Source organism: Furipterus horrens, unplaced genomic scaffold (assembly GCF_987537825.1).
Source record: "Furipterus horrens unplaced genomic scaffold, mFurHor1.1.pri manual_scaffold_10, whole genome shotgun sequence".
In the NCBI taxonomy this organism is placed as follows: domain Eukaryota; kingdom Metazoa; phylum Chordata; class Mammalia; order Chiroptera; family Furipteridae; genus Furipterus; species Furipterus horrens.
Genome location: NW_028327180.1, coordinates 60,484,493 through 60,511,785, shown reverse-complemented (window position 1 = coordinate 60,511,785; position 27,293 = coordinate 60,484,493). Strand labels below are relative to the sequence as shown.

At 36.8% G+C, this 27,293-nt stretch overlaps 1 protein-coding gene and 1 pseudogene across 4 annotated transcripts in view; both read right to left on the bottom strand.

Annotated features, from left to right (window-relative positions):
• Positions 1 to 854: 854 nt before the first annotated feature.
• Positions 855 to 27,293, bottom strand: part of CNOT6 (CCR4-NOT transcription complex subunit 6) — a 76,063-nt gene continuing 49,624 nt past the window's right edge. For 3 of the 4 annotated variants that reach the window (XM_090290457.1, XM_090290455.1, XM_090290458.1), the window contains exons 3-12: positions 21,701 to 21,887; positions 19,539 to 19,624; positions 10,821 to 10,925; positions 10,671 to 10,739; positions 9,497 to 9,654; positions 8,328 to 8,482; positions 7,370 to 7,524; positions 6,218 to 6,448; positions 3,074 to 3,276; positions 855 to 1,208 (exon numbers count right to left, since the gene is read on the bottom strand). In XM_090290457.1, the coding sequence (XP_090146583.1) occupies positions 996 to 1,208; positions 3,074 to 3,276; positions 6,218 to 6,448; positions 7,370 to 7,524; positions 8,328 to 8,482; positions 9,497 to 9,654; positions 10,671 to 10,739; positions 10,821 to 10,925; positions 19,539 to 19,624; positions 21,701 to 21,887 (1,562 nt within the window). In that variant the 3' untranslated portion in view covers positions 855 to 995. The remainder of the gene's footprint in view (positions 1,209 to 3,073; positions 3,277 to 6,217; positions 6,449 to 7,369; positions 7,525 to 8,327; positions 8,483 to 9,496; positions 9,655 to 10,670; positions 10,740 to 10,820; positions 10,926 to 19,538; positions 19,625 to 21,700; positions 21,888 to 27,293) is intronic. The other variant, XM_090290456.1, reaches the window with a different exon arrangement.
• LOC150000403 (PRELI domain containing protein 3B pseudogene) lies at positions 24,554 to 27,167 on the bottom strand (annotated as a pseudogene).

Sequence of the window (27,293 nt, the reverse complement as noted above, 5' to 3'; positions counted from 1 at the left end):
GTAAGAACAACTGAGGCAGGCACAGTGGAGATAGACAGGAGGTATCTCAAAGAGGAGTTAAAAAGCTGTGCCTAGCAGCTGTAATTTTTTAACTTGAAAAAGTTAAAGGTTTAAAAATATCAGAATGTACATATATCAACCATTACATTCAGTCCATAAATGCCTAGAGATAGTCACTGCTCAGCTTATCTGTCCTGGTAGTTAGTTTTTGTAAAAACCCAGGAATTCACGAATAAGGTTACCTCTGGTCCGAAAAAATGTCCTAAGCTTTAAAAAAGTTTAAAGAGCAATGTTCTCTATTTAAAAACAAAGTAGTACAATAGGGCCAGGAAAACCCCAACAGTGCAAATCATTAGCAGAGAAAGTCTGTTGCAACTTCTTTTACAAGCCAGCCTTTAGAACATGTGGAACAGGTGTAAAAATAAAAAAACAGACAAACAAAAAAACTTAGCCTTAGTTTACAATATAATCATTTCCAAATCTGATCTTTTTAGTACAAAATTTCATAAATCAGGTCTTCTGTGGATCATATACAATCATACAGGCTAAATTCGAATTCTGTATTTTACAAACACATCTGAAAAAGGAGGGAGTAAAGTATGGAAGAATGGTCTCTGGATGTTATTACTGGCCGCAAAAAAGTAGTGCTACAGATTTCTGTGCAAAGAGAATATGCTGTTCAAATATTTTCCTATTTCAAGGCATGAAAATATATTGGATAGAAGAAACAGGAAAATTACTTGTAACAAATTAAAGATAGGTGCAAATACACCAATCCCTGTCTAACAGTATATAAAGCATATTGGGCTCAGAATTTGTCCATTGCTAGCACCTGGCTTTCATACTATACCCTTATGAAATAATCAGATGGAAAACTCAAATCATCATTAAGAAAAAAAATATATATATATCTAGTGGCCGTACCTCACTCCCCTGTATTCAGATTTTTTACACGTTTACAAGTGAAACTGAGGTTGTCTTCTGAAGGTATCTGACTACCTCCTGCCAGGAAGGTGAATGCCGTTAACTTGGGGCAGGAAAGGCAGTAAGAGCTCCAGTTGTGCAAAAAGTGAGAAGTGGTCGGAGGGGATGAGGGGGTGTGGGCAACCGCTGATATTATTCTCAACTAGCCAGTGGTGGTCCAGAGGTCCCAGGATGCCTAATGTGTTCAGCTGAGGCTTAGAATAGAAGATGTAGTCAATTATACCCTGAAAATGAGAAGGAAATAAAAAAGACAAGACCACACATAAGATAACTCCAAAATACTGAAAGCTCTCAAGACATAGCCTTGCAGTCTGTTTTGTAAACAAAGGAACTTATTTGTGTGTTGGAAGAGACAGTCTATCTACCGCAAACGGCCCCCAAAGGTCAGATCCCGCAGAATGAAGACAGCTCAGGCATGGTCAACAATGCTCCTGTCTGTATCCTCCTAGAATTTTTAATGAGACCTCTGCTTCTCTTTGCTCACTTAATCGGTGCCACTCTCCCTTGCTCACCACCCCTTTGCCATACGAGCCCTTTATTTGGGCAGGGGTGGGGGGATATGATGAACTGGGTCACATTCTTTGCATGGGCCAGTCTCTTTCACATAGGCTGCGCCCGGACTGAAACACTTTCTATTGGTCACCTGGTAAATTCCTTCTCAACCTTCAAGTGTCGAGCTCAGTCCCTTTCCAAAGACTCTGTCACCCACCTCACACCTCCTACCACCTCCAATTCTCCTCCCTTGCTCACCTGCACCCTACTCCATCCGCATCTATGGGCCTGAGGCCAGGCTGCCCTGCCCTGCAGGTGCTTAGCAGCACTGGGCACACAGCTAAGCACCTCCTGTTCGCCCGTCCTCCCTGTAACTTCATGTGCTCCTCTCCACATGTTCTTGGCCCAAAGTACTGAAGCACATTTAAAAGTCTCCTCCTTATCTCTACATCATCAACAGGAAAAAGGGAAGAAAATCCCCAACCTCTCCCACCTTTTTTGGTTATCGCCCTCACCTCTTAGGAATCTCCAAGTTGGTTTTCACTACCTCATCACTCAGTTCTTCTTCAACTCCTGCATGCTAGTCCTTCTGCCCAGCTCTCCAGGAAAACATCTCTCACCAACATCTTTCCTCACTCCTCTTGCCAAGAAAGGCCTGATTTCCTTGGCACTTAAGCTCCTTCACTCCTGGTTTTGCTCCTCTCTGGTTACTGTCATTTACATGTCAGTTTTCCCAGGTCTACTCCAGCCTCTCTTCTAATTGGCATGCTCATCTGTTCCCAGGACCCAATCATTATCTATGGTACTGGGGATCCCCCAAAGTCAAATTAAAAAACCATTAGTTTTCAAGTTTCTTTAAAGAGTCTAACAAGCCCTCCCCTCCAAAATTAAGAACATGTGAACACTAGTTATTTGCAGTCTAGAAGACAATCTAACCTGAACGATTCTGGTTCCAGCAGGTTAGAAGTGTAAAAGCTAGGACTGAAGAAAGCAGAAATGAAAGGTGGCTAATAAGGACAGTTGAACATAAGCCCCGAACAACTGCTGGTACCAAAAACGAGGACACTCACTAATGAAAGGCTGCCCACTGTAAGCTGTTAACTGTAAGAAGGCATGTAAACATATTCTAGCAACGTAAAAATAGCCAATAAACCAAGTTTTCGCACTTGAGGAATAGGTGCCAGTTAACCTCACCCCAACTGCCAGTGACTTAGGTACAGGACATCTTTATGTGATGGCTTCATAGGTTCTACAACTTGAAGCAAAACGACATACAATGAAACCAATTTTATCGCGGGCTAGTTCATATAACAAGAGTTAAGCTCCTGTGGCATCTTCACATCGGAATGAGACGATGCTGAAAGACGTGGCGGTGTCTGGGACCTGCTGTGCGGTGGCACTGCAATCCAGCTGTCAGCACCAAGCCTACCAGACAAGTAACTGCCCCAAAAGGTGAGACAGCTAACTCTGGATTTACTGACACTATTTCACCTGATTTCTTATCCTTGAAATGATGCTAACTGAGATGGCCTCATCTGAACACGCAGTCACATTTTAGAGACGTGACAAAGTAACAGACCTTGACTTCAGAACTTACCTTGAAGTCAAAGGTGTAGTTTGTGTAAGGCATCAGGCCGCTTTCGTAGGCACTCTCTAACTTGAAACCGTGTGTGATCCTGCCATTGGTTGTCCCGTTTTTCCCAGAACAGCTGAAGTTGGTAAGACTTTCATTGTATCTCAGCTCCTTAAAGTCCTTATGGTTTGTTTCTACTCCACCAGTGCTCAAATACTCTACAACACCTAGAATGAAAGTCAATGGACTTTTCCATTGTCTAGTATGAAATACACTGTACAAAATATAACTTAGAAGATTATGCAATAGTTAGCAGTTTTATACCATACCTTCTGTGTGTAAAATAGTCCCACTTTCTAAAATGGGTTTTTACATTTGCCAGAACTTGTCTAAATCCATTTTACATCACTTTAATAACAGTATACTGAATATTTTATGCTTTGCTTTACTGTTTCACATGAACTTATGTGTCTTTTTTAAATGGTTGCATAAGACAGCAGGCAGGGCTGGTATATAACATTTGTTAAACTAGTTTTTCATTTTCTTAAAACAATTCAGGCTGTTTCTACTTTTTTATTTTACACTTTTGTTTTAAATAAGATTTTACTTATATATAGAAACATCAGTGTGTGGTTGCCTCTCACACGTATCCAACAGGGCACCTGGCCCACAACCTAGGCATGTGCCCTGACTGGGACTAGAACCTTTTTGTTCGCAGGCAAGCACTCAATCCACTGAGCTGCATCAGCCAGGGCTCTTTGTACTTTAAAGAGTTAATAAATACCACAACCCTAGGTTTCTACTTATGCTAAATTATTTACTTGGTATAAAATACAAAGATTAGGATTCACTTTTCCATTATATAATGGCAGCTATGGAAGAGAATGGCACCAGTTGGTTACAGAGCAAGTTCACCATCCATGGAAACTATCTTCCCAATTTCCTAAACACAAGATGGGCTCTGCAAATACTTATTTTATTTTTCATTTAATTAGTTAGCAAGGTTGGACATTTTCCCTTGGGTTTGATATTATAACAGTGTTTTCAACAATGAAGTGGGTTTTAAGATCTGTATGATTTGACAAGTCTCTCTTTGCTGCTTGGATACTTTGTAGTGAAACAGAGGGTGGGAAGCAGGTGGAGAAACTGCCAGGGAATTGTCCTTCACTGCTTGATTAGCAGTAATCCCCAGACAGCTTGATGAGATAAAGAATTATGAATCCCAGATACTTTTATTTTCCTTGAAAACAGATTTTAACCCTTTTGAGTGCCAACGCCGCTGTGAGCGATGCTGACAAATTTCCCCAAAAGTGCCAGCGTTGCTCCCAGCGGCTCTTTTTTTGATGGCTATAAATGCAAATAACAATGGAATAATTCGTATTTTATGTTTTATCCTTTTTTTACCTCAGGTTATATACTGATATCACTTTTTCTCATGTTGATCCAAATTTCGAATTTTTACGCTTGTTCAAATACTGACATATTAGTTGTTATAATTTTTATTTACATTTTAAACGGTCCTTTTAATTTCATTTATCTTTGCAATAATTGTCGGAACTCTATGCAGTGTGCAAGATAAGAAAGCTTTTGCTAATGGACATTTTCATTGCTTCATGGTATAGCGTTAGCATGTTGTTTATAAACCTTTTTACTGTTGATATCTATTGATATGTCTCTAGTGTGAATGCTGTTTCTGCTCATTTTTTGTACGTTATGAAGTTTTTTCTTCAAAAATTTATGCAATATTTGGCATACTTCTTGTTCTCCATGTTGCTATGTGCTTTTTCAAATTATAATCATAAGTTTTATATTATGCCATGTAATATACCTCAAAAGCCATATTGAAGAAAAGAATTTTTTTCTAAAATAACTGTTGTAATAAAATAACTTTAATGCAATAAGTTTTTTGCTAAATTGAGTCAAAGAACACTGCTTACAAAAGAAGAGTGTATTTACTATATGTCGTGAAATTTTCAGCTAATTATTATAAATAATTTTTATAGACATTTTTCATAAACTATTTCTCAGTAAAATAGCCTGGCATTTCTCACACAGATTTTAGCAATTACGCATGGCACTCAAAGGGTTAACATAATTTCTATCTTCTGAATGGCTCCCATGTACCATGTTGGCAGTGATGTGCTACTGAATCCAACCCTCCCAAACATGTGCAGGCATGCGTGTATGCATGCATGAGAGTCCAAGGAAAAGGTTCGTATGCATGTGATAGAATATAAACAAGGGGTTGAAATGCAAAAAAGAGGAAATACTTAGATTCAATATTACAGGGGTTATGGTTTATTCACTGTACCAACTATGGAAAAATATTCAAGAATAAAGCTTTCTGTATTCTTCTACTTTGTGATAAAAATAAAAATCTGTTCTTTTTTATTAAAATCACTTGCCTGATCTGTGTAAATGAAGGGTTTTGATTTCCATTTAAGGTAGATTTTTCTAATCAAGCCCACCAAAATCTGAGATTCTGTAATAGATGGTTAAATTTAAACTGGATATCACATGTTGGAATACCAAAGAAGCTGTCTGGGCAAAAGTAGGTTTACAATTGTGAATACATGCAACACAGTTTATTCTTGTATAATTTATTATTACTTTCCATACAAACAAATGTAAACCTACTTTTGTCCACCCTATACACTGTATAACCTGGACATAATGAAACCTAATTATATGTTCTTTAATGAGTTATACCAAGTTATTACCTATGTGTTTATTGAAGATTATTAATGCCCTTCCTCCTGAGGTTTTCATGACACCTTTTCCTTTTCAAAATGTACCCCCTACTCCACATAAAAAAATTTAAACCTGATTCATAGATACCACTACAAACTGACTCTTTTACCAATTTTGGAATGATCAGAAACAATACATTACAAAAAACATTTCAAGTCCAAAAGCATTCTACATAAGCTAACATTCTACCCTGACCAGTGTGGCTCAGTTGGTTGGGCATCATTTTGCAAAGCGAAAGGTTGTTGGTTTGGTTCTCGGTCAGAGTACATGCCTGGGTTGAAGGTTGGTCCCAATAGGGGTGTGTATGAGAGGTAACCAATGTTCTTTTTTACACTGATGTTTCACTCCCTCTTTTTCTCCCTCTCTCTAAAAATAAATAAAATCTTAAAAAAAATAAAAATAATATTCTTTTCTTACCAGAGTCTGGCAAAGAATTAAGATCTGCGCACAACACCAGTGGAATATTTCCAAATTCTCCCAGTACGCTGGACTGGAGGCTTCGTGAGGCTTTATCAATAATGTTTTTCACTTCTGAGAGAAACATCATCGTTTGAACTAACTTCACATCAGAGTATTCAGGGTCCCAATGCATATGAGCATTAGCTACAAGAATAAGTTGTTTTTCTGTTCCAAGATGTGGCTTTCCAGCTGTAGTAGATAAAAAGAAAATAAACAGACAAAACCTGTCTATATGCCCACATATGCTTAGATTCTGAAAGCAAGCAGTAATCTCAGAGTCTTAGGAATAAAAAAGGACCTTAAAATTTACTTAACACTCCCCTACCTGATGATTTAATCTACCCTACAACAAACCTGAGAAACAGACATTTAAGCCTCAGCTGGTGTACCTCCAGCACTGAGTATTCATTGCTAATCAAAGATAGCTCATTCTATTTGGGACAGCTTATTTTTTAAATAGCTGTGTCTCCTTGAAACTTCTAATCTTAGCTTAGATGTACTAAATCAAGCCTCACAAAATTAAGTCTACACTCTTTTCCTTAGCTACATTTAAGACAGCCACTATGTTCCATCTTTCATCTTTTCTATCCTTCAGGTTAAATAACCCCAGTTCTAACTGTCCTTCAGGTGACAGGAATTTCAGTTCTCAGCATGACACTGACTGTAAATAATACTTTTTCATTTGAAGTAAGTGGTTGATTTCTCCAAAACTCGAGACCTTTAAAATAATGATTACAAGTAGGTCAGGAAGAGAAGACAGTTTACAGAATATCCCTACTGCCAAGAAATTATAGAAAGTACATGGAGTTCTTATCTCTGAGCAGTTATTTTAACTAATTATTACTTCAACCTTTCTTTTATGTGAAGAATTCTTGGGAGCAAAAGAACTTTTTTTCTTTGGCTTTATGCCTTTCAAGGTTTTAAATACTTTTCTTGGCAATGCTTTCTCATCTTAAGCTTTTTGGTAGAGAAAACGGGATGTGATAGTTTAGAAAAGATTTAAATTCTGAGTTTCTTCAGGTGTTAGACAAAACTATTATCACAAAACGAATTATCTTTTCCCATTCAATTTTGGAGGTCAATTTTACGGGAAGTGAAATGGTCACTCACATGACATTTCAATCAATTCCTTTCGAAGTTCTAGCAGTACTGCAACTCCAATGTTATCTTTTGTCATGACTCTGTTCAGCATAGCTTCAGACCCTTCTGAATTTGCCATGGCTAGCTGATTAAATTCAACAGTGTGTTTCTGAACCAAAGTAAATCTAAAACAGAAACAAATACATACAGAAACATAAAATTGGGAAAATCAGGATATTAATTAACTTTGTGAGAAATGCATTTTTCTCAAATTTCTTTAACAGATATAACGGCATGTAAATCACATTATGGAAAATCTCCACACCCAACACAGAGGTTTTCACACCCATTTAAGTTGTTCTCAGTCTGTTAATGACAAAAATAATGTCTTGATTTCAACTTCTACAACTTAATGGAGTCATCTTCTGTTTAGATTTTGTGTTGGAATATTTCATCTTGTAATTTTAAACATTCTTTGCCAAAGTATGGGTTTAAGTATCCCTCTACCACCAGGGAGGGAAGGTCAATTGCAAGGTGTTTCAATTAACAGAGTAAAATCCTACTGAACACCTGAAGAAACAGCAGCACCTTCAACATGTCTCCAAAACAAGATTATTTCTGATGATTCAAAACTAAAAGTATTGTCTAAGTTTTCTTAAGTAATAATATAATGCCTCATTCTCTAATTTACCAACTAATTTCCGTACTCTTGGTCCCCACCTTGCAAAGAGAAAATTTTCTGTTTTAAAAATTAAGATGACTGCCCTGACTGGTGTGGCTCAGTGGACTGAGCACTAGCCTGCGAACTGAAAGGTTGCCGGTTCAATTCCTTGTCAGGGCACATGCCTGTGTTGCGGACCAGGTCCCCAGTGGAGGCGTGCGAGAAGCAACTGCACATTGATGTTTCACTCCCTCTCTTCCTCCCAACCTTCACCACTCTCTAAAAAAAAATAAATAAAATCTTAAAAAAAAAAAAAAGGTTACTTACTTTTCTGTTTTGAAGAATATTGCACAGCCATCAACATGCTTTCTTTCTTGTTCTGACATTGTCCTAGCTCTAGATTTAGGACTAAAGAATCCATTATAGCCACGTTCTTTCAGCTCTACCAGAAAAAAACTGTAATACTGTTCTGTTTCAACTTCCTGAAAAATTGTAAACAGCAAAGTTATTTCATAAGACAAAATCAGCCACATGCATTAACTTTATAGTTTGCTTAAAATCATTTCAAAATACTGATCTGCAGAATAAAGAATCAATTACTATCTTTTCAATACAATTATCTGAAACCAATCAGAACACCTACTTGTTCATTTGATAGATACTAGTTGAACAAGGTCAATTCTTTGTTGTTTAGGAGTAAAGGCTGAAAAGACACACATGTTTATGCATGTATATTTCCTTATATTTTAGAACTGATGTAGAACAAGAATCAGAGAAGTAGAAGGAACTTCACAGATAATAATTTCAGGCCACAGGGAGAGACTGACATGCCCAAGGTCATGTAAGTTATGAGATGGACTGAGAACCCCAAGTCACTGTGCACTCATGTTTAATACTCTTTCCATTACATCCGAATTATTCTATTATCACTGGTGGTAAAGCAAGTCAATTTCAGCAACATTGCCACCCAATTCAAAAACAGTGTGCAGGGGCATTAGGGAGAGAAAAAGAGCACTTAGCTGTCATAGCAAATGCTTAAAACCCAGCTTAACCCATTTGCTTAATCTGGCAGCACAGTGCTACAGAACAAAGCAGGTGCTGAATGCTCCCAGGATTCACTAAAAACAGAAAAAGCAACTATTTTAAGAACTGTTACCCTGGCTAGCATGGCTCAGTGCACTGAGCACCGGCCTGCAAACAGAAGGGTTATCGGTTCGATTCCTGGTCAGGGCACATGCCTGGGTTGCAGGGTAGGTCTACCCAGTTGGGGCATGCAAGAAACAACCAATCGATGTTTCTCTCACACATTACTGTTTCTCTCCCTTTCTTTCTCCCTCATTTGCCCTCTAAAAATACAACCTTTTATAAAAAAGGAAAAGAATTGCTAAAGGTGGGACTTCAAATGTGTTAATGTAATGCATTCCCAGGTTACTCCTTGCTGTAATCAATTTTAGGGCATTTGTGCAATTTAAATGAACACTCTTATGGTGACTTACCTGAAGACTTATTATATCAGCATTGCAGCTCAAGATTTCCTGGATAATGGCCTTTTTCCTGTAATCCCAGTTTAGTGCCCATGATGGACAGTAGGCATATAACTGCCGGGTCGCATATTTATCGCAAAGAACATTATAGCACATGACAGAGAACAAGGCTGTAGGAAAGATAACTTCACTCATTCAACATGTGGCAGAAAAAAGCACACAATTATTTTCAATAGTCTTCACTTAAATGCTAAGTTTGACTTAATTCATTCAATATATGTTCATTGAAAAACTTCTATATGCCAGACATGGTGGATATAAATAAAAGCCAAATAATGAGGAAGGACAGATACATGAACAGATTATGAAATGGTGTGTCACCTGCCAGAGGCACGTACAAAAGTTTCAGAGACTAAGAGACTAAGAGACTAAGATCTTGAGCCCTCAGCCTCTAGCCCAGGGCCACTAAATTCTGTGCTCACTTGACCACTTCACTGTCATTCATGTAGAGTGTGGAAAGCTAACAGTTATTTTTCTTAATAGATAAAGAATAAGGGTGTCACAGACCAAATCTTGTTATGCTTATCACATAAGCTCCCAGATTATTTTCATACAATTTAAGTTAAAAGGAGATTAGAAGTCAGGAACTCCACTTCTCTCTCAAGCACTGGTAAGTGTTTAGGCTATCCTACAATTCTGTATCAAATACATTTGGAACATACTAGGGTTTAGAAACTTCCAATATAAAAAAATTTTTGTATATTCATTGTTACTAAATTTGATCAATACTTTATAATAGGGTTCCTCAACAGTGGAACTACTGACATCATGGGGGAGTCAATTCTGTGTTGTGGGAGTTATGCTGTGAATTGTAGGATGCTTAGTAGCAACTTGGAGATGCCAGTAGCACTTCCCCAACTGTGACAACCAAAAAATGTTTCCAAATATTTCCACCTGTCCCCTGGGGGAGACAAGCACCTCTGGTTGAGGAGCACTGCTTTATAGCATACTTGCTATAGCACAGCTGAAAGGCCAGGTGAGCAAGAATTAAGTCTTTATTATATTCCAAACAGATCAACTATAAGCATTCTACTATAACACTGACCATAATCTAAAACATGCCAACAATACTGTTAGGTTTATAAAGATCAAGTAAAAAAGTTAAAAAAAAAATAAGGCTACCAACCAGTTGGCCTTGTTCTGTCTGGTTCTTGTAACATAATCCAAGATCTTGGAGGTGGTTGTTCTGTTGAAACTAGTTGAATATAAAACACAAAATTAAGCAATATTCTTACATGTCTTCCTAAAAACACAGTTTAAACAAGTGACCACTTACTTCTTTTTGCAGTACCTGCCAAATTATCAAGCAAATAGTTTAGTAGCCTTTTTGTTCCATCTGGTTCCAGATAGAGGTTCAATATATCCTGGGTAAGTGGATTTCCTGGAAATATTTTTAAAATAGGTAAAAATGAAACCAAGACAAGTACTAAAATATTTCGAAATTGAAAAATATACCAAAATTATCAGATCATTCACAGCAATGTATATCACTGCTAATAACATACTAAATATTTTTTGTTTTTGATGTTAAGAGTAAAAATGATATATACTATGTTCTATAGAGCACCCAAAAATGATTATTAATGGATGATGCTAGTGTAGGAAATCCCTCTTAGTGCCCTGCCTCAGCACTGTTACAATGATTCAAAGCAGTGGCAATGAATTAGGGAAGAGCAGAGAGAAGGACTGGGTAAGATGAAGGTAACAACCAGCATTATAATTCAGAGACTCTAATTTAGGAATACAACAAAGCTAACAAGAAAACGTCCTACATAACAAATATAGTCATGGGGCACAATGGGTTTAAGATCAAGTCACTAAAGGCAGAAAAACCCCAGGGCTGTAAGCCACCTCTATATTCAATAACTGCTTCTTAAGTGCCAATAATGAAAGTACAAGAAATGATTTACGTGTATGAATCTTAATTCTCTCAGAAGAACTTCTTATGCACAGAAGAAAAGACAGTGTTTTCAACAGCTCCTATTCACACCACACAAATGGAGCCTTAGTTCCACTTAAAGACTAATAAATTCAACACATTGAAGGCAGCTGAAATGATAAAACATCTTAACCATGCTGAATGAAACAGCAACAAAAGGATATGGAATATAAAAGTGATCACAGCTCAGAGAATAAAGGTTTTTATTTTCTATTGTCTTGTGAAAGACTAGACTCATATGGCAGAACAATGACCAAGGGAAAGGACCTAATAGACAGTTAGCTCAGAACAGGGGAGGCTGGTAAACATGAGAACTATTTAAGATGAAATACCCGGGTTCGTGAGATAGCGGCTTAATTTCATGGACGGGAAGAAATTTCTCAGAATCATAGAGGTAGGAATGTGCTCCTGCAAGTGCAGAGCATGTTTCTGTAGGAAGACAATATGAGGACATCATTCCTCGTTTGTGCACAACTCCTGACAGCTAATAAAGCCCTGAAATTCTCACTCAGTCACAGTCCTGTGAGGCAGGTACCGTCACAGCTTAACAGGATCACTTGATAAAGAGAGCTTGAGAAAAGAAGTCAGCCACAAACTTCTCAGTACCAGGTAAGTGGCCCATTCTAACTAGACCTATATTAATGTTACCTTTTTACTACTTTCTAGTGCAAAAATATTTAGCAGCAACTACTGACTACTTATAACTTACACGACCCTCCCTTCTAATATCTTTCTTTATAAATTAAAAACCATCCCCCAACATAAGCATCTATTTATGACTCTAATAAATAGAGCTGAAGCCAAACAGTCTATTTTCCCCAATGTCTGCCTGCTTTTTGGAATTCCTTTACATTTGAAATTAATCTGCTCTTCATTGCCTGGAAAAATAAAATACAGGGGCAGGCAAAAGTAGGTTTACATCTGTAGCATAAATAATAAAACACAATAATTAATAAGTAGTAATACAAGGATGAATTTGCATACTCATATCTGTAAACCTACTTTTGTCCATTCCCCTGGCTGGTTTGGCTCAGTGGATTGAGCGTCGGCCTGCGAGCTAAGTGTCGCTGGTTCGATCTTCCAGTCAGGGCACATCAGAGAAGGAAAACTCTGACTCCAAAAAACCTCCGCTGCCTTGCGGCATACCTCTTCAGGGGAAAGGCTAAGGGAGTAAACCCCGACAGAAAATCCGGAGCCGGAGTCCCTAAGGCGGTTTGACATTGTAGTCAACACCGGCAACTCCTGCGGCGCACCTGAAACCAAGCTGTATTGACTCAGTCTTTCCCTTGGACCCTTCAGCTGTGAAGAGAGGGGGGGTCTGCTGCTTGGGCAACAGCAGACCCTCCATATCACCCTGCCCAGGCTCTGTAGCTTCAGCTTCACTGGAGAGGACACTCCAGCGTCATCGCAAGATGTCGATTCAACACGGGAGGAGACAGATAACGTGTCACTCCCGAGTCGGACTGCACAACCATTCTCGGCGGTGCAGATAGACTCTTAAGAAGCTACACCATCGTCTCTCGAGACGGACGGCTGCCGACGACTTTTGTCCACCCATGTAGAGAGGGTAAACAACAATAACACAATTCTGAAATTAAAACATGATCTTGAAGTAAGTAACAACAGTCACTTCTGGAAAGATGGAGTGGCCATACTTTTCCCTATTCCTCCTGCTAAACACAACTAAAATCCCTGTACCTTATATATAAACTAACATTAGACAATGACATGTGGTGAGAAGACAGAATAGCTAGAGACCCCAGGACCTGAGGAACACTGTAGAGTCGAATTCCTGGATTTATTTTTGCCTCATACATCCCACACACGGAGCCAAAGAAGCCAGCGACATGGAAATATCAACAGGTGCAGAAAAAAAAAAAAAAATTCTCAACAAAAGCCAAAGGATAGCCTAAAAAGACAAAAAACTTTTAGATAGTAACAGCTATGCTCCAACTAAACACCAAAGAAACATAACATTTCTTTGTCACCAAAGATGAGGGCACCTAGACTTCCACCCTTGTGAAGAAACAAGGAGGCGCCCAACGTCCCTAGTGGGGATAGTACCAGAGAAGGTCATGTAGGTGGCTGGGATTTTTACTCCCTTGGAGCAGCAGGACCTCCATTCTGTGGTGTCAGTAGACACTGTGAGGGGAGCCACAGCATGAGGTGGCTCTCCACATCCCTTCTGGGAATGATGTCAGAGGAGGCCAAGGAGAGTCAAGACCATTTCCCAGCAGTAATGAGGTCACCTCCACACAGTAACTGTGGAGATCACATAGAAAGCCAAAATTGCCACCATCATCCAGTTGACCCTCAACAGAGGCTAAGGGGAATCTGAACTCCTACCTCAGCATAGGAGATAGTGCCCCCCACTTTCCCTTCTACTGTTAGAGAAAGCCAGCAAAACCAGAGACTTAAATAACATAATATTATTAATTATATCCAGTTTCAAGTGAAAATCACTCATTATACCAAGAACCAAGAAGATTTCAAACTGAATGAAAAAAAAGATTCTAACACTAAGATGAAAGAAACATGAGAATGATCGCTCAAACCAGAGCAAGCATGATAAAAATACTTCATTGAGAAATTACAGGCATACTTGAAATAAATGAAAAAAATAGGCTCAGCAAAGAAAAAGAAAATTTTGATAAAATATAAACAAATGAAAATATTAAAACTGGAAGAAAAAAAAAAAAAACCTTAAGGTCATGGAAGCAAAGGACAAAGAACACAGGGCTGAAAAAGTACTCAAAGAAGTAATGGCTGAAAACTCCTCAAATACACCAAAAACAGGACAAACCCAAAGGAATTCACACCAAGCCACATCATGATTAAACTTCTGAAAACTAAAGACAAATAAAATTTTTTTGAAGACAGAGAAAAAAAGACACCTTATCTATAAGGGAAAAACCATTTGAATAACAGTTGATTTATCACCACAAACTATAGTGGCCAGAAGAAAGTGGCACAATATCTTTCAAGTGCTGAAAGAAAAGAACTGTCAACTCAGAATCCTATACCCAGTGAAAATATCCTTTAGGAATGGAGGAAAAATGAAGACATTTTCAGATGACAATAAAACTAAAAGAAACTGTTGCCAGTAGATCTACCCTAAAAGAACCACTAATGCAAATTCTCTAAATAGAAAGGAAATGATAAAAGGAACCTTGAAACATTAGGAAGAAAGATAAAAGAGTATGATTAAAAAGGGGAAGGGGTGGCAAATATATTAGGCTTTTCTTATCTTAAATCATCTTTGGTAGTTAAAATTTTTTTCTAACACTTGATTTGCTTCTAAGTTTATGTAGAGAAAACATTTAAGACAATTATATCATAAAGAGAGGGAAAATATTATAGAAGGTCATAAAGACAATTAAGGTTTCTATACTTCACTCAAATTGGCCATAACTCCAACAGACTGTAATAAGTTGTGTGTGTGTATATGTATGTGTGTGCGTATAAATAAAGCAATACCTATAGCAATCACTACAAAAAGATACACAAGTAGATCGTTCAAACACAGCATAGACAAACAAAATGGAAATGTAAAGGGTGTTTAAATAATCCACAGGAAGGCAAACAAAACAAAAAAGGGAGAACAACTAGAAAACAATATGTATAGTGCAGACAAAAGTCCTAATGTATCAATAATTACATTAAGTGTAAATGGTCTAAATATACCAATTAAAAAACAAAGACTGGCAGAGTGGATTTAAAAACATGACCCAACTATATGCTGTCCATAAGAAACTTACTTCGAATATAACAATATAAGTGAGCTGAAAGGAAAAAAAAAGGAAAAAGATATAAATCATACAAATATTAATACAAAAGCAGAAGTGGCTATGTTAATATCAAATAAAGTAGATTTCAGAGGAAGTAAAATTACCAGAGATGGAATACCATTACGTAATGTTAAAAGAAGACATAACAATTCTAGAAGGATATTCACCAATCAGCAGAAATAAAAAGTATTTTAGGCAAAAACTGACAGAACTTAAAGGACAATGGAGAAAGCTACAATTATAATTGTAGCTTTCTCTACCCATCTCTAAACAACTGAGAGAACTAAATAAAAAAGTCCACAACACCATTCTACCCATTAAGAGGCAAATATATATTCCTGTCCAGTGCCCAAGGGACAAATACTAGGATAGACCATATCCTGGGACATGAATTTAACAGAACTTAAATTATACAGAATGTATTAATTCTTCAGCCACAACAGAATCACACTAGAAATCAGTAACTGAAAAACAACAGGAGAATCTGTAAACACTTTGAAAATTCTAAATAATCCATGAATCAAAAAGAAAGTCTCATGGGAAATTTTAAAATGCATCAAGCTAGTGAAAAAATATATATAATGTATCAAAATTTGTGGCTGGACAGAGCTAGAGCAGTGCCGAGAGCGAAATATATAGCATTAAAATGCATATATTAGAAAAGAAAAAGTCCCAATTCAATAAACCAAATGTCCACCCTAAGAACCAGGGGAAAGAAAGCAAAATAAACCCAAAGCAAAAAGAAGGATGAAAACATTAAAGAGCAGAAATTAATGATACTGAAAACAGAAAAAAGAGAAAAACATTTAAGTCATTTCTTTGAAAAGATCAATAAAACTGAAAAACAAAGAGGAGACAAAATTTACTGAGATCAAAAATGAAAAGAGAATATCACTATAGACCCTACAGAAATCAAATGAGTAAGGGACTACAATGAACAGCTGTACATAAATAAATTTAACAACAGAGAAAATGGGTCTCTTCTCTGAAAACACACAAACTGTCACAACGGGGTAATTTAAATAGCCCTTTAGCTATTAAAATAAATTTTAAAATTTATAATTTTAAAACTATCAGAACTCTCCAGGCCCAGGCTGTTTCACTGGAAAACTCTACCAACTATTTAAAGAGGAATTAACTCCAATTCTACAGAATCTCTTCCAGTAAAGAGAAGATGAAGGAACACTCACAAATTCATTTCATAAAGCTAATATTAGCATACAAAAGTCAGCAATGAATAAAAAGAATTACATGCCATGATTAAGTGGGGCTTATTCCAGGAATTCAAGACTAGTTCAGTATTTGAAAATCAATTACCAGGCTATAAAAGAAAAATCACATGATCATATCACCTAACGCTTAATAAGCATTTGACAAAATAAAACCACCATTCATGATTAAAAACTCTCAGAAAAAGAGGAATATTAATCTGAGAGGGCACAGATTAATTTACTAGTGAAATTGTGCCTACATTTTTAGGAGCACAAACTCACCTGTCTATCATCATTTTAGCTATGCAAAGAAGATGAAAGTCGGGCTCTGTGTGGGGGTGACAGCATGACTTGTTTTAAACTTTGGGTGCAGGGTCAAAGCTAGTTTGTCAGCCCTTTGCATAAAACTTCTTAAGTTGAGAAGGAAGATCTACAAAATACCTACTGCTAACATTATACTTACTAGTGAAGACAATAGTTTCTTTCTAAGTTTGGGACAAAGAAGGGCTGTCTGTCGTCACAACTCTCATTCAACAGAGTGCTAGAAGTTCTAGCCAGTGCAATATGGCAAGAAAAGGAAATAAAAAGAATACACATTAGAAAGGAATAAATAAAGATGTCCTGCATGTAGATGACATCATTTTCTAGATAGAAAAACCCAAAAAAATTTACCAAAAATATTAAAGAGCAACTCCCAGAACTAGAAGTTCAAGAAGGTAAAATACAAGATAAAAAATGGAAAGTCACTGCATTTCTATCAACTAGAATAAACACATGGACAACAAAATTTAAAATACAATATCTTTCACAATCACTAAAAAAAACAAACCCACAGAAAAACTTAGGTATAAATATAACAAAAACATTTACAGAACTTATATACCAAAACTACATAACGATGAAAAAAAAGCAAGAGCTAAATATATGGAGAGACATAGCGTGCTTATAAACCGGAAAACTAAAGATGTCAATTCTCCACAACTGGATATGCAGGTTTAATATAATTCCAATCAAAATCCCAAGAATGTTTTTGTAACTATAGACAAGATTAAATTATATAGAGAAAGGCAAAAGAACTAGAATAGCTAAAATCATCTGAAAAAGAAAACTGTACCACATAATGAGATCTGCACCACATAATGAGATCTGTTCTCAAAAATGTGTGCCTAGACGATTTTGTCATTGTGTGAACACCCTAGAGTGTACTTCTTACACAAACCTAGACAGTAGAGTCAATCTAAACCAAGAGTATATGGTAAACTACCGCTGTATATGATGATGTGTTCCATCATCAACTGCAATATCATCATGTGGAGCGTGACAGTAGTAGAGGAAGTAACTTATCCTATATCAAGACATTATTTTAAGACTATCCCATTTCAAGTTTCAAGTAACTATGAGGCATTCACTGGCAGAGGGATAGGCACATAGCTCAATGGAGCAGAATCCAGAAAGATCCACATGGGTATCTCTTGCAAAAGCAAAAGCAATTCAATGGAGGACAGACTTTTCAACAAATGGTGCTGAAGCAACTGGACATTCCTCCACAGGCTGGGGGTGGGGGGGTGACGGGGGGAAGAATCTTGACCTAAAACTCACTCCTTTTAACTCAAAATGGATCACAGACTTAATTGTAAGGCATAAAACCATAAAACTTAGTACAAAACACAGGATCTTTGGGATCTAGAGCTATTCAGAGTTCTCAGACTTGATACCCAAAGCAGGATCCATAAAAGGAAAAACTAATAAACTGGATGTCATCAAAATGTTTGCTACGTACAAGACCCTGTGTTAAACTGTGATTTATGGTAAGAAATATACGGGCGGAGGGTGTGGTGGTGGAGGAGCAGGCTTACAGTTGTTGAGTACGCAAAACAGACTTTATTTTTGTATTATTATTTATTAGTTATTGCATTATTTTCTATATGAACAACTATAAACCTACTTTTACCCCATCCTGTATATTTGGTCTTCCTCCAATGTTCCTGGCACAGAGCTCCTAAGTTTGAAATTTCCTAAGTAATTCTATAATGTTCTACTTCTTTTGCCTTAAAAAACTGACAAAATATTAATGGTTAAATCTGGTGGTCAGTATACAGGTATACTTTGCTACATTTTAATTTTTATTAAATTTAAAAATAGAAAATAAAAAAACTAGGGTTACCATGGAATATGTAACAGAAGAAGGCATATTTACAGTTCACATTTCCGACTTCTACTTCAAGAAGCCTCAGCAAGTCCAGCCCACATAGAAAAAACTTTCCAAAGAACCATTTATAAAGCTAACATTTGTTCCATATAGTTTTACATATCTGTAATGTATTATCTGTATTTTTCCATTTCATTTGTTTTTGTGAATGATATCATTACTGATATGATATAAAATAAACTTACAGAAATAAACCTCATTTTAAACTGTATGTTTTAAGAAACAAAAGAGTGCAATTTGTGAAGACTTCATTATGTGACTTTAAAAAATAAGCAATTATAAAGTAAACTGCAAGACTGGTGAAGAAATTACTTTATGTGATAAAACATTTGTAGGTATTGGCATATTACTAAAATGTGACTTTTACTCTTGATGGCTTAAAAAAAAAATTTCCCAATAGTTCTTAATGGATCAAATTCTAATATCTTAAGGTCCTTATAAATCAAGTTTTTGAAAGAATGCTCAAATATTTTATTAACAGGTCCAAATTTCCTACTTACTGCTTTCTACATTTTGCAAGAGTCCCCGTTTTTGAGGTCTGAATGTAAGAAAAGCTGGACGATGACATATGTAAAGTATAACCTCAGGACTGTGTCACCAGAACAGAGGCAATCGAAACGAAGGCTAGAAAAGCAATGCTCGACTAGGAGTAAAGCAGAACACAAAGACTACTAGATAGTTTACAGGTAGGCAAGAGAGAAAACCACTCCATGTATCTAAGAAATTAATGAGGTTTAGTGAAGAGTTAGCCTCCAAATCTCCAGGTAAAAGGATTCCCTCTTACAGCTTCTTTAGACTCAAAGACATACATACAAAACAAAAGCAGCACAAATATGCGAAGTCATACCTTTCAGGCCTAAAGTCTGCAACTGAAAGAGTTTCCCCAGCTCAAAAGGTAGAACTCGTAACAGGTTGTTATTTAAATGGAGTTCCCTGTTGATGTAAAAATTCCAGGAAGTCAGAAGATTTATTAACCTTTAACAGCTAACATCAACAATATAATTTCTGGGAATATAAGCTCCAAAAATTGACAAAATTTTATATTATATTCCAAGGTCTAATATAGTGCTTCCCAAATCATATGTGGTGAAAACACACAAAAAACCCCACACTTCAACAAAACAATACATTTGTAAAATACAGGGAAACAATGAATTGCTAGAAAAATGAAATGAGGGGGAAAAAACGACCAACAAAATACAAGCTTTAATTTTTTTTAAAATTTTTGATTTATTTATTGTTTTTCTGTTACAGTTGTCCCACTTTTCCCATTTCTCCGCCCCCCCCAGCCCACCCCTTCTCCCACAGTCAATACCCACTTGTTGTACATGTCCATGGGTTATTTATACTAGTTGCTTTACTAAACCCTTCCCCTACTTACCCCCTCCTCTCCCTCCCACAAGCTTTAATTTTTTAAGAGTATTAGATTCAACAGATAGAAAACCTCTCCCATGCAGTGCTTTAGTTTGCAAACCGGCAGCCCAGAGACCACCAAGAGCAGCACTGTTCTAGACCATGTGGGGGCGACTACTAGACATGCTTAAGAACGTGAAAATGACAAAACTGCCTAACATGTGAATTGTTGAAAGAGAATGAAAATGATCATGTAATACCAACTCAAAACAGCTACTGATAGCTGTACAATTAACTTACGATTAACACTTCTTCAAATTTGCTAAAGTTTCACTTTACAAATAATAGCAGCTCTATTAACTACTAATGGTGATTTTAATGATTTGTTTTGTACAGATAACCATAATATAAATATCAAAGGACTCTCAATAGGGGAAAAAAAAAACCCTCAAAGACCCAACACTGAGCTACTGGCAATTTCCTTCAAGAAGTTTTATTTATCAATTTTCATATGTGAATAAGAGCTATTTTTACAATCCTTAGTTCTTGGAATTTAAATACACCTTGGTTACTAGTGAGTAAACAGAAGTTGGTAAGGTCATAAAATAAACAAGAAAAAATGTTCTCATTGGTTCCTATTTCCAAATATATCACATGGGAAAGAAAGTCCTTAAGTAAATATGGTTCAGGAGAAACGGTCATAAGTCAGTCTAAAAAAATATCAAAAAGCTGGACTAAGAAACTGGTAAAGAAACTCTCCTTAAGTCCTTACTCCGTTTTACTGTAAAGCAAAAAGCCAGCAGGACCACAGAGCATGGGCATGAAACATGAAATGGGGCAAGGCTTCCCACTGGGATTAGTATAATAGCCAGAAATTAGCTTCACATTCAACTTGCATGGATCGCATCTATCTTATAAAACAGAGGTAATAAAAACAACAGCGATTCCATTTATTAAGCACAGTATGTGCCAGCCAGCCTGCTCTAGTATCTTTCATCTCAGCCTTGGCAGGGAAGGTATTACAGCAACTTGACAGATGAGGAAACAGTCGGCGAGGTTAAGAAACTTGCCCAAAGTTTACTACTTGTAAATGGCAAAGTCAGGATTCCAATCTGAACTCTGCGTGACTCCACATCCCATTCACTTCCTACGCTCCACATGACAGTCCCCCAACTCAATGACTAATTCCAGCATTTTTCCGAGTCCAGGCTTTATTACTATCATGCACTGAAGCCCTGGGATGGCCAAAAAGGTTTCACTAACTGGCAGTGGTGTCCAGGACTCTGTGTTAAGGATGGTGCAGAATCCAGAATTTAATGGGGGGAAACACCACAACTGTCTGCACAGTTGAGTGCGTATGAGGGATTAACCCCGGTGCCTCTATTTGTTTACAACCACCTTCTCCAAAAATTTTGATGATTCAGAAAAAGTATATTACACAAAACACAGCAATAAAAGAAATTTTAGGCAATGGATTTACTTGATTTATTATTTATTAGTGACACTAAATTGTCTAAGAAAACTTTATATAAAGGATATAGTTATGTTTACTTTTGGTCAAATACCATCAAAATGATAGTGTAGTTTCCTAACAAAGTGAATGCTCTATTTCGTTTTGTGGGGTACACAGTTAGGTACTAAGTTGAATCTGCATACCTGAGTGATACCATGTTTCCGAGTTCTGCTGGTAAACTCCGGATTTTGTTTGAAGACAGGTCCAGATACACCAGATTATGAAGCTTGGCAATGTCTGAAGGAATACGGGACAGGAAATTGTCACTCAAGTGCAAAGCTGTCAGGTGAGTTAATGACCACAAAGATGAGCTTAAGCTTCTTACTCTTCCTGTAAAAATAAAGAAAGAAAGAAAGAAAAGAAAAAACAGGGCACGGATTATAGTATTCTCTGTAATTTGGTCCCCAGATTAAAGAATATTTAGGTGTTTCAATGAGCAATAACTTACCACACAAAAAATTGTGAGAAAGGGGTTAACAGGAGAAACCTTATCTATTCTAGGACGAGTCACCACTATGATTAAGTTATAAACTCTACGCTTAGCAGAATGAAAAAACCCATGTAAGGCAATATGTCAATATTTAGATTGTATCATTATTTTTAAGAGTATAATAGCTAAGAGTTTATCCTGTAAAGTGGCTTCAGCTATGACATAAAAATAAAAGTATGGGTAATTTCTACTAATGATAAGTCCATTATTTCAACATGGTTGATTTGGATTTATGCAAAAAAGAAAAAAAAAATCAAATCCAGTATCTCAGAGGCTGTTCACATCTATACTCCAGAAAATAGGAATTATGTCGGTAAACAAGATATTCTCAGTTTAGCCAAGTTTTAAGACCAGATTACCCAAGCGATAATTGTATCAAGAATCGTGTAACTAAAATAATTAAGGGTAAGAACACTTGCCCAGAAATATTTCAGATATTAAGTCACATCTACACAATCAAACAGTAGTAGACACAGGAGCCAATGAATAAGAACAGAATAATTTCTATCAATGCAGTATTAAATCTATACTTTGACACTTCATGATAAGATGCCAATCATTTCTACAATCTATCTAGGAACTTTCCTCATAACCTTTAATGGTCTAGGACCTAGTCTGTGGGAAAAAGAAACAAACAGATGTAATGAAAATATACCAGTCTTTGAGAACTGATTTCCTATTGGCTGAAAAGCAATCTTGAGACTTCCACATTTACTTGTTTACTTAATAAGAAATCTTTTCATCATCACGGCATTCATTACGCCTTTCTTAGAACAAGTATAATTTACAGAAATTATACAAGGCAACTTTTTATTAAATATCAGAATTTAGCAATGTTCTGTTTAGCTGAAAAGTTATTTCTATTGTAAAAAACCATTCTTGGTTACAAAAAAGAAACAAAAACCTTAACAAATTTCACTTGCTTTTATAAATCCCCTAAGAAGTCTTAGGCTAGCCCTGGCTGGTGCAACTCAGTGGATTGAGTGCTGGCCTGAGATCAAAGGGTTGCTGGTTTGATTCCCAGTCAGGCCAGGTCCCCATTTGGGGGCATGTGAGAGGCAACCAAGTGATGTTTCTCTCTCTCTCTTTCTCCCTTCCTCTCTCTCTCTCTTCAAAATAAATAAATTAAATCTTTTTTTAAAAAGTCTTAAGCTAAACAATACTGTAAGAAGAAAAACACTAATTTTTCAATAGTCTGTTATACTATTTTTGTGGTTTAGGTACAATATGTTACCTGGTTTTGTTTTATAGGAAACCTGACTAGAAGTTTTTCACAGTAAGCATTGTAAAATAAAGGCAAGAACTAATCACCTTTTAACAAAAATACCCTATAAGTAACAATTTTTTAAAATGGATTGATAATTAACTCCTACAAAATGTGAAACGAAATACATATACTAGATTGCATTTCAGAGTGCAGCTGCCCTGTGGCACTGAAGTGAGGACTTCCATAAGTAAAAGCTGCAAAGCACTTCAGGTAGTAGTTACTGTAGGTCAGTGCTTCTCCCCGTATTGCTCTGTTCTCCTTCCCCTTCGCCCCTATCCCTGCAGTGAGTGGCACACTATCATTAAAACCATTAAGTACCAGATTTGAAATTACTCAAATGATGTACAGCTCCTCATGTAAAAAAGATGTTTTGTGGTCACAATTACTTCGAAAAGGAATTATATTCAAATAACCTGACACAGTCATGCTTTAGCAATTACAAAACCATTGACCTGTGGCAATTTATAAGTTAGGCAAATGTGAAATGCTACAAGAAGTTTAAAGTGCTGCAAAATTCTGATAATGACTATTTTTTTCAGTTAACATAACCAGTCCATGACACAGCATACTAATTCATCAAGTACAAATCCAAGGAAGGTAATACCTTCACTAAGTTATAAAACTTTGACAAATCAATATAGTACTCCTTAATAGAATAAAATCATACTTTTCTTGGAGCTATCTATATATTACTTTAGTGATAATTTTCACTCTGAAAATGTCATTTAAGTACCAAATTAAAACAATGGTTTTTAATGGTGGTATAGAGCAGAGCAAGTTATTTTATACAATTTTAATATATCTTTTAAAACCATGCCATTTCTCCTTTGAACGTGGGATCCCTCTTCAAGTTTACCACAGGAGGCAACTGTGTCTCTTGAGAGGTGGCTCTGCTTTGTTCTGGAGTTGGTCCAAAACCAGGCAGAGCTCCAGTGAATGAAAAGCTTTAAAATTCTACCTGAAGGAGACTTAATATGCTAACTCCAGTTTCCAAGCACTTTTCAAAAACTATTAAATTTTCATGTAAATACCAGACAGTCATTTCAAACACTAATAACTTCAGATGTTACCTTTTATTTAGAAATCCTGTATCTCTTTGTTTTTATCAAGTCACATAGTCTGTCTTCAGCTTATTAAAAAAAAATTCTATCTAAAATATAGTTCTATTTTTTAAATAATGAATAAATATAATGCCAGCTAGTCGAGATCCAGGAACCGGGTGTTGCATACCAATTCCCATCATTTCTCTGCCACCACCGCTATCAGGGTCCTTTTGGTGCCTCCTGCTGAAGCCGTCAATTCTTCAATCTCAGCATTTAATTTGTGCATCATTTATTCCAGTGCTTCTCGTCCTGTATTAGCATCAGAAGAGATTGTACTTGCAACCTGCCCTTCAAGAGAGCTGTTGAGACTGACTCCTTTCACAGTGATGATGGCTTCTTGAGTCAAACAGTTTTTTCTGGGTTCTGAGGATGTGGTTTATATACAAGTCTCTCATCTACTGAAACCATATGTGTAAACGAAATAGTAGTGGATTTAAGCTCCATTGTTTTCTCTACAGAATCAACTACAAAATGTTCTTGCACATATGTTTTGGTTCTTGCCACACCAATAAAAAGATTTCACAATGAAAGGTGTTCCCCACTCTGTGCTAAGAAGTCTATGGCTGTGCAACTTTCCAGAAGGATCTACATGTCTGTCCAATACATCAGACCCAAATACATTTGGGCTCCTAGGGTTCTGGTATTTCTGCATTACAGCTGTTGTAACAGTTTTCCACGGGTGGTCAAAGACGAGCTCAAGTCCAGATCTTCCTGGTGCCAGTAGCCTGTGTGCTGTCCAGGTGGTGCAAAGAAGCCACACAGGCCCCCGCCTCACCCCCTAGGCCTTAAGACTTCTACCTTTAATCAAGATGAAGTAACAGGGACATTTACCATCCCACCTGACCTACAAAATCAGACAGTACATGAGTAAACACATTCCAGGTGTCAGATACCAGTCAGTGCAGGAACGGGATCCCTAAAGGATAGGAAACAAACACCGTGGGCCTACAATTGCCTCAGCGCACACTCCCTGACAGCAGCACAGGGAGGGGTCTCAGGGGAAACCCAGAGACCCCCACCCCCACCACTCAGTTCAGGAGACACAGGGAAGGTCCAAGAAAACCAAGATGACTCAAGTTTACAAAGGCAGAGCACCAGAGAGGACAAACACAAAGACAGAGGGGTCTGGTGGTAAGTTCTCAACGGAGTATTGACCAGCAGAAAGAAAAAATGAACACCCAGAAGGAGTGCATGCAATGACCCCAGGCGCACACAGAACGGAGGCTAGCTGGTGCGGACCACTGCCAAAGGGAAAATCTTGTTAACTCTTAAGGCATTTAGTGAAACAAAAATCAGCTCTAAAGGTTCCTCTGGTCTCCGCTAAGAAGGCTCTTTTGAGAAACTTGCTCAAAACTGTTTCCAAGTAACTGTATGCCAAAACAAAGCTCAATATGAATTATAGAAATACAACAATATGCACCCCCCACAAAGGTAAAAATGCACAATAGCTGCAATCCAATAAAAAATTACCAGGCACGCAAAGAAAGAGGAAAATAACATTCATAATGAAGAGGGAAAAATTAGTCCAGAAGAGATGGTCATAGAATTACTAGACAGACATTAGAAGTTACTATAACTGTATTCCATATGGTCAGAAGCTAGAAGACTAAACATGTTAAGGAGAGATACAAGATAGCACAAACCCTCAAACTGAACTTCTAAGTTGAATACCATGTATAAAATGACGATACAGCACCAGACCTATCCCACATGAAATAAAGAAAACATATTGGAAAAATTACATCAGTGAACTATTAAACAACTTTAATCTAATGTATGTAGGTGTAGTTGGAGTCTCCAAAACCGTGACGGGTTAGGAACAGAAAAAAAAATCTTAAGAAATAAAGGCAAGAGTCAATTGGGTACCTACATGCAAAAGAATGAAGATGGACCCCTACCTCACACCATATACAAAAATTAACTCAAAAACAGGCATAAACACACATACACAAAGAAAAGAAAAAGAAATCATAGACATAATCTTTGTGACCCAGGCAGGATTAGGCAATGGTTTTTTTAGATAACACTAATAACATAAGCAACAAAAGATAAAACTGGTAAATTGTACTTCATCAAAATTAAAATCTTTTGTGCCTCAAGGGGCACCATTAATAAGGTGAAAAGACAACCCAAAGAAAGGGAGAAAATATTTGAAAATCATAAATCTGATAAGACATTTGCATCCAGAATATATAAAGAACACTAACAACTTAGCAGAAAAAAGACAAACCAATTTAAAAGTAGGCAAAGATCATACAGATTTCGCCAAAGATACACAAATGGCAATAGCACATGAAAAAATGCTCCATATCATCATAGGGAAATGCTAGTCAAAACTACAATGATCTACTACTTCACATTCACTAGCACCACTATAATCAAACAAACAGACAATAACAAGTACTGGCAAATGTGGAGAAACTGGGACCCTCAAGGCTGCTGGCGGCAATGTGAAGCAATGCTGCCACTTTGGAAAATAGGATGGCAGTTACTGAAAAAGGTCAAACACACAGTTACCACATAAGCCAGCAATTCACTCCTAGGTATGTACCTGAAAGGGATGAAAACATGTTCACACAAAAACTTATACACGAATGTTCATAACAGAATTATTCTTAAGAGTCAAGAAGTGAAAACAATCTAGAGGTCCATCAACTGATTAATAAATAAAATGTGGTATATTCATACAACAGAATATTATGAAGTACTGATACATGCTACAACATGGATGAACACTTACAGAAGCTCATGACCATATATTATATGACTCCATTTATATTAAATGTCCAAAAGGGTCAAAAATCTATTAGGACAGAAGTAAGATTAATGATTACCAAGGGCTGGCTGACTGACATGAAATGGAAAATGAATGATCA